Genomic DNA, 13,192 nt, shown 5'->3' on the forward strand with positions numbered 1-13,192 from the left:
CAAGGGGGCTGTATTTTCATTTTGTACTGCATCCCCACAAATTCTGTAGCCAGCCCTGCCAGTGGATCCCTCAGTAATTAGGGGCACCCAGCGTGCGCGCGCGCGCGCACACACACACACACACACACACACGCCATGGACTTCTCAATCTGTCTGGAAAACCACCTCTTTGGATTGGTCTATTCTCCCAGTCATGAGGCCAGTAAAGGTCTAAAATCTTTTATACAGGGGTAGGGGGTTGGGGCAACAACCTGGAGGGAGGGGAAGGGGACTCGGGGACTTGCCTTGGGTTCCGTTTTCACAGGGCTTTATGGTAGGGGGTGATAAAGACTGGGCAGAGAGTTGAGGGAGTGTTTAAGCTCCCCCACCCCCAACCTCCAGCCATTCCTTGGCACAGTCATTGCATGAAGAGTTTGACCAAGCAAGGTGTCATCAGAGATCCGATTAAGGCAAGGTTCGGGGTAGGCGCCCTTTTCTCTCTCCCTCTCGAGAAAAGGAAGGGAGAAGGAAAACCAACAATATGGGCGAAGCATCTGTGCTTGGCTGCACAGTGTTGGCCACTCTGGCACAGGTGGGTGCACCGGTCTTTCCTGCTTGGCAAACTTACCATGCCCATTTTCCAGCTTTGGAACCTGAGGCCCATAGAGATGAAGGGTTTGTCTCATAGCTCATATGGGGTAGTATTGGGATTATGAACTCAGGTCTCCAGGGTTTCAAACCAGAGTTCTTTCCACGTATCCTACCCGGAAGATGGCATATGAGAGGAGGGAAAACAGTGGTGAAGAGGAAGGAAAGGATGCCTGCCCCAAGTGGGCCTAATCTCTAAATAAACCAGAGAGACATTTTATCACAGAAAGAGGGTAAACGCCACAAGGTCCAAAGTGATTGTTCAGTATCAGTCTTCTTTCTGAAGACGTGACATATGAGCTGGGATCTGAAGGAAGAGAAGGGGCAACTGGCATTGCAAGATATGGTGCCAGAGGCCCAGAGAGGTTAAGTTATTCGCTCAAGGTCACACAGCTAACTTCCCTCCCTCCCTCCCACTCTCCAACAAACCCCTCTGACAGAGCCCCTCCTCTGCATCAGGTCCTGGGGTGACTTTAGAACACAGGTCTGCAAGCTTTTCCCATAAATGCTGTTGTTACCAACAGCAGCCTTAGATGATAGGTAGATGAATGTGGCAGATGTACCAATAAAACTATTTATAAACCAGGCAGCCCACCCACCCTGCTTTAGAGCACAGAAATGAATAAGATACAGTCCTAGACTTTGAGAACATCCTGCTTTAGTTAGGGGAGATAAAACAAGTTAGGAAGAAAATCAAATACAAGAAGCATGCTAAATGGTGCAGGAGAAGTAGAAACAAGAGCATTTGTAGAAGAGAGATAATTTCTGCAGCTCAGGAAGGAAGAAATCAAGTTCAGGTTCTCAGAAAGGGTAGTCTACACTGAGAGACCACGTGACTGTGCCCTGTTATTCGCCATCGAAACGCCTTGCTTCTTTCCTTCACAGAACACATATTGCTCTGCGTGATTATTCTTTTATTTAATATTTTATTTGTTGAATGCCTAACTTCCTCCAGTAAGCTATAAGCACCACGATGGCTGTGGATTCTTTTTTGCTGGCTTACATTTATCTTCCTTCTCTTATAAACAGTACTTCAATTTTTCTTTGGGGAACCATCTTTTTCCCAGTCTCAGTCTCATCCCAGCTCCAGCCATTGACATATGATCTAGACCAGCAAAGTGATTGGCTCAGGGATGGGAGTCTTGCTCCCCCCTCCCCCCCGCCCCCCCAGAATGGAAGCCTGGAGTTGCTAGAGGCTATCTTTCTAGCCATGTTGGTACATCCTGCTGAGAAGCCAACACCGAAAAGGAGAGAATTTAAAGATATTGAAGACCAAGTCTTGATGTACTATTTAAGTCCCTGGTCTCAGCACTACCTGAGGCCTTACCTAACCAAGGGCTTTTTTCAATTATATTGTTTTGCATAAGTCCATTTGAGCTGCATTTTTGTCACCTGCCACCAAAAGAATCCTAACTAATAGATACACAAGTGCTTCTCAAGCACCCAGCATGGTGCCTGGCATAGGGTGACATATAATAAATGTTTGTCGTACAAACAGCAGGTGGTATTGAAGCAGGAACCCAAAACATGCACATGTAAGGACCAGAGAAGCCTAGAAAGGAAGCTAACTTTGAAACCAAAAGGATTGCCCCAGGAACAGGAGGGAGTAACTGAATCAAATTGCGGTCAGCATTTCGAGGAACAATAAAAGCTGTGTAAACTTATCCAAGGCATAGGAGATAAAAGAAAATTGATCCATTCAAAGAGACAGTGGGAATTCAAGACATGATAAGCTAATGAAAGGCCGGTTCAACATCATCACCTTATCGCCACCTTTCTTTTTGCTTCTCACATGCCCCCGGGGCAGTCATGGGCTGCCTCTTTGGTACAGTTCAGTCTGCAAGGATACTAAGAGGCTATGCTGGTCAAGGTCAAGGGCCCCAAGGATTATACAGGCCTTGGAAAGACTCAGGGATGGGCCCTAGGTAGCAATTAGTGAAATACGGTGGTCTATTTTTAGAGTCTATTTGATTCCAAGTCCATTACCTGGCGGATGTGAGTGATGATGTGGAATTGGCAAATGGTGATTCAATACAGTGTCTGCCTGCCAGGCCGTGGTGGGCAATTATGGTGGAGACCAACCTTGCTGAAGAGCAAAAATGGAGCAGTCAGCATGAGGGAACACCTCAAGTGTCTAATTTAATCATGTCTCCTTGCTATGAATGGAAGGCAGGAGGTCACCTCTTCCTGGCCCAGGAAGTGTGGAGGCAGTAGTTGGCAGGTAGAAACAAAGACAGTGAGAAGAGATGGAGGGCCATACTGGGGAGACCTTTGCCTTGTCAGGGGGTCCCCCTCTGATCAGTGATCACAAGATCATGCAAATTTGCTGATTTATTCACTCAACAAATGTTTCCTAACAATCAACTGCAATAATAATAATGACAGCAACAATAACAACAGCAGCAATAGTTAACTTGTACTGAACACTTGCTGAGTGCCACGCACCGGTCTGAGTGCTTCATATAGAATTGGTTGTCATGAGGGTCCCCAAATTATGGATCAGGAAATTGATCAGAGAAGTTAAGTCACTCACCTAACGGCACACAGCTCAAAACTGACTGAGCTGAAATTTGAACCCCGGCCATCAGGCTGCAGAGCCTCCTCCCTTAAGCATTACTGTCTCTTTGTGGACCAGTCCTGGCATCTACAGAACAAGTCATAAGCTCATCTTCACAGCGTTTTGTGCGAGGAAAGTCTGAACGTCAGGTTTCCAGGGCACAGCGGAGGAAGCTATCAGTGCTGCCTGAAAGGGGTGTGGGTGGTGAAGGGAGGAAGACGCTGGGCTTTGAAGGGTGGGGAGAGAGAGGCTGCAGGCAGACAAGAGGAAGAAGGGGGTGCACAGCAGAAGCAGCAGCTTAGGCAAAGGTGTGGGGCAGGACTGGGGAACGATGGGGCATTCGAGGAATGCAGAAAGGCGGGTGTTGTGAGAGCAGGCGGTACCAAAGAGAGAGGATGGTAGGAGGTGAAAGTGCAGAGGTTGGCTGGGGCCTTGAAGGCCAGGCTGAGGAGTCTGGACTTTATCCCTGGGACAGTGGGAACCATGGAAGGATTTTTGGAAGGGGATGACTATCATGAACAGATTACACTTGAGAAAGGTGGCTCTGGTTTCCTGCAGAGGCCCAGGGACTCAGAGGAAAGGCCAAAGTCCAAAACAGCAGACAGGGTCAGCCCTCTGACCTTACCTACCTAACTCCTTCGCTGGCACACTCTGCTCTGGCCACACTGGCCACCTGGCGGTTCCTTGATTGCCCCAGACATGCTCCTGCCCCAGGGCCTTAGCATGTGCAATTCTCTCCATCAGGAATGCTTCCCCCAACAGTCCACGTGCCTCCCTCTCTCTCATCCTGCAGGTCTCTGCTTGTTTGGCACCTTCTTGGTGAGGCCTTTTCCTGACTATCCTGGTTCAATCCCTCACCTGTTGACCTTTCTTCATGGCACCCATCACCAACCAAAATAGTGCATTTTTTATTTCATCTTGTCATTTCTTCCATAAATATTTCAGTATATGTATATATATATATGTATATATATATATATATATATATATATAAAAGATAAATATTTTAAAACATAATCGCAATGGCATTATCACACCAAAAAAATAGCATTAATTCCTCCACACATCAAATATCCAATTAACATGCCTTTCCCCCTGATATGTCATGATTTCTCTTTCACAGTTGCCTTGCTCCCGTCAGTATCTGTGTTAGTTTATTTTGTGAATGGTCTCCCTCTCTCCGCTACTGAAATATCAGTGCTGTGAGAGCTGGGATCTTTGTTTTGTCCTCTGCTGAGTCCCCAGCACCCAGCCCAGGGCTTGGCACACAGCAGGTGCTCCATAAATCTTATGGAATGAATGAACACATCCATAGAAGAGTTTTATACTTTTAGGCCTTACGTTTAGGTCTTTGATGCATTTTGAGTTAATGTTTGTATGCGGTGTGAGGTAAGGGATTGACTTCATTCTCTTGCATGTGGATGTCCCGTCTTTTCCAGCGCCATTTGCCGCCCTGGGTGACTCTGACTCACGAGGAGGGAGGGGGCAGGAAGTCCAGTCACCCCAGGATGGCATTGGGGTGGTGAGGGTCAGAGGTCCTGACACACAGGCCTTTGGTTGGTCCCCCCCGAACCAGATCCTAAGACAGGGATCCAAGTACAGATGGCTTATATGGAAGCGATCCTAGAAAACACTAGCAGGGGAGAGGGGATGAGAGACAGGGAAAGGAACGGAGCCAAACGGGATGTATTATCAAGCCAGGAACCACTGTAGGCCCCTGGGGCTTAATTCTGAGGCACTCTAGGGGCCAGTGTAGACCATGCACCTCTGAGTTACACCCCATCCAGGGGTGAGGGAGTGGGGGTGCTACACACCTTCTCCCATCAGCTGGCAGCTGGGGGCTGCTCCGGGGGGGAGGGGCATTAGCTGCCTATCTTTACTGGACTCCACTGGCCAGAAGAAGCTTCTAGACAAAGAGCTAGGTGTTGGCAGCTGGGAGTTGGGCTAGAAACACTGAAATGGTAAGAGCTGAAAGGACATGGATGGGACGCTGATCACATTTCCTCTCTCATGTCCAAGTCCCTGTTCTACCCTAATTGCCTGTGTGACTTCAAGCACATTACATAAACTCATCTTATAATGAGCATGTATCATTTTATAAGAATAATCACTTTTGGAAAAGGAGCTTATTTATCTGGCAGGATTGTCAGGGGGACTAAATGAGACAATAACAATTAAAAACAGCAACAATAACAAAACCCTAACAGTTACTAGGGGCCTTCTTTGTGCCAAACCCCCTTTGAAGCACTTTGCATGCATTATCTCATTTAATTGTGATAGCGATTCAATGAGGCAGGCCCTGCTATTACTCCCATTTTATGAGCAAAGGGACCAGGGCACATGGAGGTGCAGTAGTAGTTTGCTCCAAATCACATGTTTAGTGAGTAAAGGAGCCAAACTTTGAACTTGGGCAAATCAGCTCTAAAATCAGGGCTCCTATCCAGGTATAGAAGTACACAAAGTGCCAGGTATGGGGATGGTGCTTAATGCGTGCTTGTTCTCTCTCAGTTAATTAAGCTTCGGCCAAACTGCTCCTTTGCCCATCACTCTTCCCTCCTATGCATTTCCACATTCTCTAGCCCATCATAGCCTTTTAAGACCCCTGAGAGGCCAGCTGCCAAGGTATGATTCTGGAGGAATGGAAAGATCTCAGCCTTGATGAGGGTAACAGTGGGGTCAGACAAGTCTAGAAACGGTCCCTGATCTTTCACCCACTGTCCTTGAAGCATCTCCATGTTTCCCTTTATCAGCCGGGATCCCAGGTTTACGCAGCACATCTTCAACGCTTTACATGCACTATCATACTTAATCCTCCAGTCAACCCTGTGAGGTGGGTTTTATTATCATCCTCGATAACAGGTTAGGGAATGGAAGCTATGGGAGAGGAAGTGATTTGCCCGAAGTTCAGAGCTAGGAAGAAGTGGCAGGGCTAGGTTTCAAATCCAGTCCTGTGTGCTCCCCACAGCCAGGATTCTGCATCTCTGGCTTATTGTCTCCCAGGAATAAATGCAAGCATCCTGGATGACCGAGTCAGGCCCAGCCAAGCCTCCGCCAGAGGACTCGGGACACTGACAAGCCCCATGAACTCCGAGTTTTTCTCGATGATGGTGCATGAAGCCCCCTGGCTCAGGTAAAGGAAGCAAGAAACAGCATCACACGAGGCATGAAATCTGAAAGGGGCAGGCGGTGATCCTATAATCAACAACACTGCAACAGGGGAGGTTGCCAACCAGGGTTGCAGCTGGAACAGAGGAGTTCGGTGATGACACTGATAATTGCTGTTTTCATTTATTGAATGCTTACCACGGTCTAGGCACAAGGCTAAACTCCTTATGTGCAGACTGTTTTCTCATGGCCCTAGATGGTGAGCTCCATTTCCTAGATGAGGAAACTGAGACTCAGAGGAGGAGAGGAATTTGCCCAAGGTCATATTCCTGGTGAGGATGGAGCTGAGAAATGAACCATCTCTGTGGGACTCCAGAGTGGATTCTTAATCATATCTGTGGTGGGCCAAATACTGACCACTGCCCCCTAAATAATGAATACTCCCTCTTTTGAATATAATAATAACAAGAATTCACATTTAGAAAGTGCTTTCCATTTGCAAATTACATTTATATCTGAAATCCCACTGAATCATCAAAACAGCCCGAAGAGGTGGGCACTGCTATTATCACCATTCTGCAGATGAGCTCACTGAAGCTCAGAAAGCAATGAATGATTCCAGGATTAAGAAACACAGGCTTAGGAACCAGGCCGCCCAGGGTTCAAACTCTAGCTCTGCCATTTTCATTCCTTTGACAAATATTTACCGAGAATTTAGCTGTGTGAATTTAGCTCTGGCAAGCGACTTCACCTCTCAGAGCCTCCATTTCCTCTTTGTATGAGTTGTAAAACCACTCATCAAATCCATTCCCTCCCTCACCTTCAATTGCCTGACATTTGCTTTCCCAAGCTTCCTTGCAAGCTAAAACATGAACATGTGACCTGATCCTGGCCAATGGGATTTATAAAGAAGTTGGCTAGGGCGCTCCTGGGAAAGCTTTGGTTCTCAGGGGAAAAACATGGTATATAGGAAGAAATGCCCCCCTCTTTATTGGTTGCACATATCACGTGTCTACATTTGAAGGCTGGAACTGGGTAGCCATTTTGTGACATGAGGCATCAAGCCTGAGGACCAAGCCACCTGCAGGATGTGGAGGAACAGAAAGATGAAAAGAATCTAGAATCCTGATGACATCATGGAGTCATTAACCCTAAACCAGCTACCTTGGAACTTCCAGTTATGTGAGATGATACCTCTTCCTCCTTACAGAAGCCACTTCTATAAGTTTTCTGTTCTGTTACTTGTAGCCTAAACTGGCAGACTGTCTGGATTGTTAAGGGATCTTAATGAGACAGTGGATGCAAAATTCCACTAATCAGCGCCTGGCACAATAACAGCAGCTACTCTGGAAATGAGAGAATTATTTGAGGGCTTGAACCGGGAGACTGTTCCAGGGAAAGCAGACACTCCTAGCCTGGCAAATTAGTTCCCACTCTCTCCCACTGAGAAAAGCCTATAGAGTTTTCCGAGAAAGCGGAAACCCAGTGGTGGCCCAGCACCAAAACCCTGTCATTTTGTTGGGGCCGACCCCAGCTTCCAAACAGGAATCAATCACACTGCCTTTTGCCTAATGGATTTTGATTTTTCACTCCCCTGATGGTGAAGGCGAGGGCCTGTGCTTTGGTTTGTCTCCGGGTTGCCAGAACATCCCATCAATTATTAACAGCCTCAGCTCAGCCTCCCAGTACTGCTATCAGAAGGCAAGGTTTTGCTGCAACTCAGCCTACCCAGTCACAGAGAAAGGACTCTGTTACTTATTATTCATCACAATAAGTCCCAACCACTATGTGCTAAAGTTTGACAAACATGATTTCATGATGACCCTGCAAGGTGCGCCTTTCATCTCTGTTTTGCAGGTGGGAGGCTGGGGCTTGAAGAATTGAAGAACTTGCCTAAAGCTAGCAACTGGAGAGGGTGGTGGAGCTGGGTTTGGAACCCGGGTCTGTCCTTGCTCGTAAACATATTAGATATGGCCATTTCTGCATCTCACAATCACCCAGAGATGAGCTTCCATTTTACCCCCTCATTCCATGGCCTCTGAGAAGCTTCCACAGGCCTCACTGTCTGACAAGCAAGGCATCCAAGTTCGGAGGATGAGCGGGGGTGAGGTAGCAAAAGACAGATTGAAGGAGGCCAGAGGCACAGGGAACTGGGCTGCAGGTGGGCAGTGAGGAAGGAGTGACAGAACCCCAAAGCCTGAGACAGAGTGACTGGCTGATTGCTAGATCCATTCATTTATTCTACGTGTAGTTGTTACATCTGAGTTCCTCTGTGCCAAGCACCATGATGGGTTGCTGGGAACAGAGCAGTGAATAGAACTCACGGGATTCACACTCTTGTGGGAGAGAAACAGAGAAACAGAAGGAAGCAGATACCATTTCAGATGGTGCTTAAAGCCTATGTAGGAAAGGCGCTGCACAACACGATGGAGACTAAGGGGAAGGGGGCTGTTTTACACTCGCGAAAGGTCTCTCTGGGGAAAGGCTGTTTGGGCAGAGATCTGCTTAAATAAGGCATAAGGAGAAGCGGCTGGCCTTGAGGCAATCTGAGAAGAGCATGCCAGGCAGCAGGAACAGCAAGTGCAAAGGTCCTGAGGTAGGAAAAAGCTTGACCTGTTTAGAGAACAGCAAGGAGGCCAGTGGGGCTGGATCAAGTGAACTAGAGGAGAGTAGAAGAAATGAGCTCAGAGAAGTCATGGGGGCTGGACTCAATAGGGTCTGGTATGCTGTGGTCTGGATTTTATTCTGAGGGTGATGGGAAACCTCTGGTGGATTTTAAGCAGATGAACATGTGGTTCGATTTACATTTTGAAAAGCTCACTATGGTTGTTGTGTGGGCAGTGGCTTGCAGGGGGCAAAAATGGAAGTAGGAAGACTGGGGAGGAGACTATGGCACTTCATCCCTATAGAAAGAGCAGGGTCTTCAAAATCATGCTTGAGTTCGAATTTCTGGTGACTCCTGTGTTGCCTGCTGTGTTACCTTAGGCAGGTTACTTGGCCTCTCTGAGCCTCCCTATTTGAGAAAGGTGGGATAATAATAGAGAATTGGTGTAAGTACCAATTGTGTCGTTGTACTTTATACACAGTAGATGTTTGATCAATGGCAGTCAGGATTTCTATACTGAGGGCCAATGAGCCTGTCTGCCTTCTCATTTCAGCTCTGGAAGCAGAATGTCCCAGACCATCCATCTGCCAGGAATGTGTGCCGGCTGAGCCTGGGATCACAGAGAGGTCACAAAGCTCGTCCCTGTGAGCGGATTAACCCCAGGGAGAGATGAGGCTGTTTATTTCCAAACAGCATCTTTTTCAAGCCTGAGCTCCTCTGCCGGGCTGCCAGATGCCAACCCAAACACTGCCCTTTGCCTGCTTTTTCCCTGAGAGGGTGACCCTCCCCTCCCCTGCCCCTCACTCTTATGTCTTAGGGACAGCGCAGGGAAGAGGGAGAGTCATGATGGGCCTAAACAGGGTGTGGAGGGCAGGAACCCGTGTCAGGCCTGGAAATAGCAAAGTAAATCTGTTGTTGATCCTAAGCCGGCTAAGGGTGAGTGACTCTGTCTTAAGAGAGAGGCTTTTTGGACATGAACCCTGGGGCAGGATTATGGCCAGAGACAGCCCACAGCCCCAGAACAGGAAACCAGGCCTAGGAATCTCTCTGTCCTCTTTAGGGTTGACAGGGAAGAGAGAAAACCTGTGGGCTTCTCTCCACCCTTCTACCAGTTACCCCCTCCTGCAGCCACTCTTAGAGGCCTCTCCTTGGGTGGTTAGATCTGGGGAAAGGACCCCACAAGGTCGCCTTCAGACCCAGTCCTGCAGGTGAGCCTTCAGTGAGGAGCTTACTGTGCCAGGGGGATTCCACAATGAGAGGCCAGGCTGGATGGAGGCAGCCGGAGCTAATGCATCATGGCTGACAGGTAGACTTCTGCCTCCCCTTTTCTTTTTCCATTAATATATTGACCTGTCCTCCCACCCTGCTACCCTCCTTTTTGGCCCTGCTCTCAGGGAGCATGTTATCTTCATTACATCTTTCTCAACTTGGCCTTCCTGGGTTTTGACATTAACACCTCTCTTTTCTGGGCTCTGCCTGGGCCCCATATGACCGCTTTTATAATGCTGACCACATTGCGTTGTCATTTATCCTGACATCCAGCATGCTGGCCACGTGAAGACAGGCCCCCATCTCTCTGAGGCATCCGTGAATCCCAGCCTGACACAGAGAAGTTGCTCATCAACCAGTGACGTCCCGTCCTGGCCTGGCTGCCACCCAAAGCCTCTCTCGGTCCCTCACAGCCTCTGTCTTTACCCAGGAGCACACAGGACTCTCTGGCCCACTCAGTGTGATCAAACTCATTCCTGCCTCCTTCTCTGGCTTTATTTTTCAAATTGCTTCATTTTTCTCTCCTGTTTTGAAATTTACATCCTGTTCCAACAGCCAAAGCTTCTTCACAAGCTGCAGCAAACCATTCTTAGAATGAAACTCACCAAATAAAGAAAGAACAAGCCAGGGGTGACCCTTCGCCCACAAGCATCCACAGCCAGCTGCACGCGTCATGTGCACACACCCACCTCTCAAAGTCCCTTTGCCTCATTTTTCTCATGTTAAAACTGCCTGAGAGTCTCTCAGTGTCCTCCAAGCAAGTCTGTAAGCTGCTTTCATTCCATTCTTGGGGCAAACTGAGGTTAAAAATACAGGGATAAGCATGAATAGGGTGACACCCTCTCCAGCCTGGGTCTGGGACTCCACAAGGGAGCACGATGTAATATAGACCCAATTCAACTCTACTCTACTCTAGCAAGGCTTAATGACCTCTCTGTGCTCTTTCTTATTTGCAGGATCTATCCTCTTGTTGTGGGTTTTTATGTCTTTGTAAATCCTTTTCTCCAACAAAGTTGGGCATAAAGGATTAAACGATAAAAGGATGGGGTGACCAATGCCTCATAGGAACGCTGTGAAGGGGTGGGTCCTCACCTCTGAGGTCTCGGTCATAGCCCCTCCGCCTCTCTGGTCTTCATGTTTGGGAACTAAGCCAGAGTCCCCCAGCTGTGGTCTTCAATCTGGGGACACAGGAAGAGCCCCCACCCCCAGCCCCCAGATCCCAGACTCACCTTGGCAGCCACAGAGGAATTGGGTTTCTCCAGTAGGTCCCAGAGCTTTTTCCTCTTCTCCGCGCAGCACGTGTTATCAAACTCCTCGCCCTCGCGTTCGCGTAGGGTCTCGGCCTCTCGCTTGAGCTCCTCGTTCATCTGCTCCTTCTTCTGGTGGTAGCGGGCCTGGCAGCACGACTCCAGGTAGATTTCGTCGATGCCCCAGTAATCGAGCTCCTGGCTGAAGCTGAGCGCGCACATCTCCTCCATCATGTGCAGCCGCCCAGTGCGGTAGAAGTTGAGGATGGAGGTGAAGGCGCCCGGGTGGCGGTCGAAGAAATACTCGTTGTCGTCGAGGCTGTAGTCATCGCATACCTCGAGCAGCGAATCATGCGTGTTGCAGTCGCGGAGCTTGCCCAGCCGCGTGCGGGGTAGGCGGTCCAGGGTGCGCCAAAGTACCTCGTGCGCCAGCCCCCCGACGTTGAGGCGGACGCGCCGCGAGCACGCCTTGCTACGCACGATCTCCATGGGCTCGGGCGGCAGCGAGCTGGTGGAGCGGGAGCCATGCTTCGTCATGCCCGCCGGCATCGCTGGTCTGGTCGCCCCTGCACCCCCTGCCCCCCCAGGCCGCTGTCACTGGATGGCAAGGCCGGCCACTGCGGGGGAGGGGGGCAGGGAGTGCTGTGGGCTGCTGGGTGTGCAGGGGGCCGCGCGGGTGCGCGTCACGGCCGTCTTCTCACCTCCATCCCGACGGCTGCAAGGCAGAAAGGGGACGCAAGTCCGCCAACAGGTTGCTGCTGGGCGCGGCCCCTCCCCACCTCTTCACCCGGGCACCAACCGGCCTTGACCTTCCCGGGGCTAAGCGGCTCAGGGGGGCAGAAAGGCTGGACGCTGTCCCTCCATCCAGTGCTGAAGTCCGCCCCACCCCATGGATGGAGGGAGGGGCCGCCCTTCGGAACTGGGAGAGGGCCCTCAAGAGGCGCCCCGGGGACCCGGGAAGCCCCACCCCGGCTTCTGCGGCCTTGGCCGGAGGCGGCCGCCCGGGGCGCTGTCCGCCCCTTCGAGTGCTGAAACTCGCTTCTCTTTAGGTCGTCCCCATCGAGTCCCGAACCTGGCCCCGCATTGGGGAGAGAGGGGTGCTGCGTGAAAAAACTTTGTTTTAAAAAGGACTTCACATCTTTCCCTTCCCCCGCTCAGAGATAATTAGGATTTGAGTGGCAGCAGGTTTGCTTTTTCTAAAACTTAAAAGATTTGGGGAGAATTCTTGGGGGTTTCAGGTGCCCACCTGTCGGAGGTCACAACAGACAGGGTGGTCACGACAGCCCCGCTATCCTGGGGCGACCCTTCTCCCCAAGCCACAGGAGCGTCTCTTGAGGTCGCTCCGGCGACGAGATGAGCCCTGAAGACGCAAAACCAAGCTTTGCGAGGGGGTCTCACCCTTCCCTCTGCGCCCCCTAACCCACCGCAGGAGGGGCGCGCAGAGTCGTGGGGATCTACCTGCTTCGTCCTCCCCTAGCTCCTTCCCCGCCCCCTTCTCCTTCTCCTCCTCCTCCTCCGCCTCCTCCTCCTCCTCGTTCCTCTCCTGTGATGGCTTTTTATAACTCCGTGTTCTGCGCTTTTCCCGGGGCTTGGAAGGGAAGGGGTGGGGGAGGTGGGAGGCGGGGAAACAAGCTGAATTTTCTGGCCTTTTCGAAACGTGCTGCCCTTCTCCCACCGCGCACTGGTGATTTGGGGGGCTCCTCTGCGCCCGAGGCTCACGTCCTTCTCCCCTCGCCCAAGAATGGAGATCACGCGTATCCCCAGGCCCCAGCTCTTTTTCGC

At 50.2% G+C, this 13,192-nt stretch overlaps 1 protein-coding gene across 1 annotated transcript in view; it reads right to left on the reverse strand.

Annotated features, from left to right (window-relative positions):
• The window catches only part of KCNB1 (potassium voltage-gated channel subfamily B member 1), a 78,901-nt gene extending 66,767 nt beyond the window's left edge, over positions 1-12,134 (reverse strand). Inside the window, exon 1 of the mRNA XM_019640949.1 lies at positions 11,393-12,134. Coding sequence (XP_019496494.1) covers positions 11,393-11,959 — 567 coding nt within the window. The 5' untranslated portion in view covers positions 11,960-12,134. The remainder of the gene's footprint in view (positions 1-11,392) is intronic.
• Between the last annotated feature and the right edge of the window lie 1,058 nt (positions 12,135-13,192).

Source organism: Hipposideros armiger, unplaced genomic scaffold, assembly GCF_001890085.2.
Source record: "Hipposideros armiger isolate ML-2016 unplaced genomic scaffold, ASM189008v1 scaffold_54, whole genome shotgun sequence".
NCBI lineage: Eukaryota > Metazoa > Chordata > Mammalia > Chiroptera > Hipposideridae > Hipposideros > Hipposideros armiger.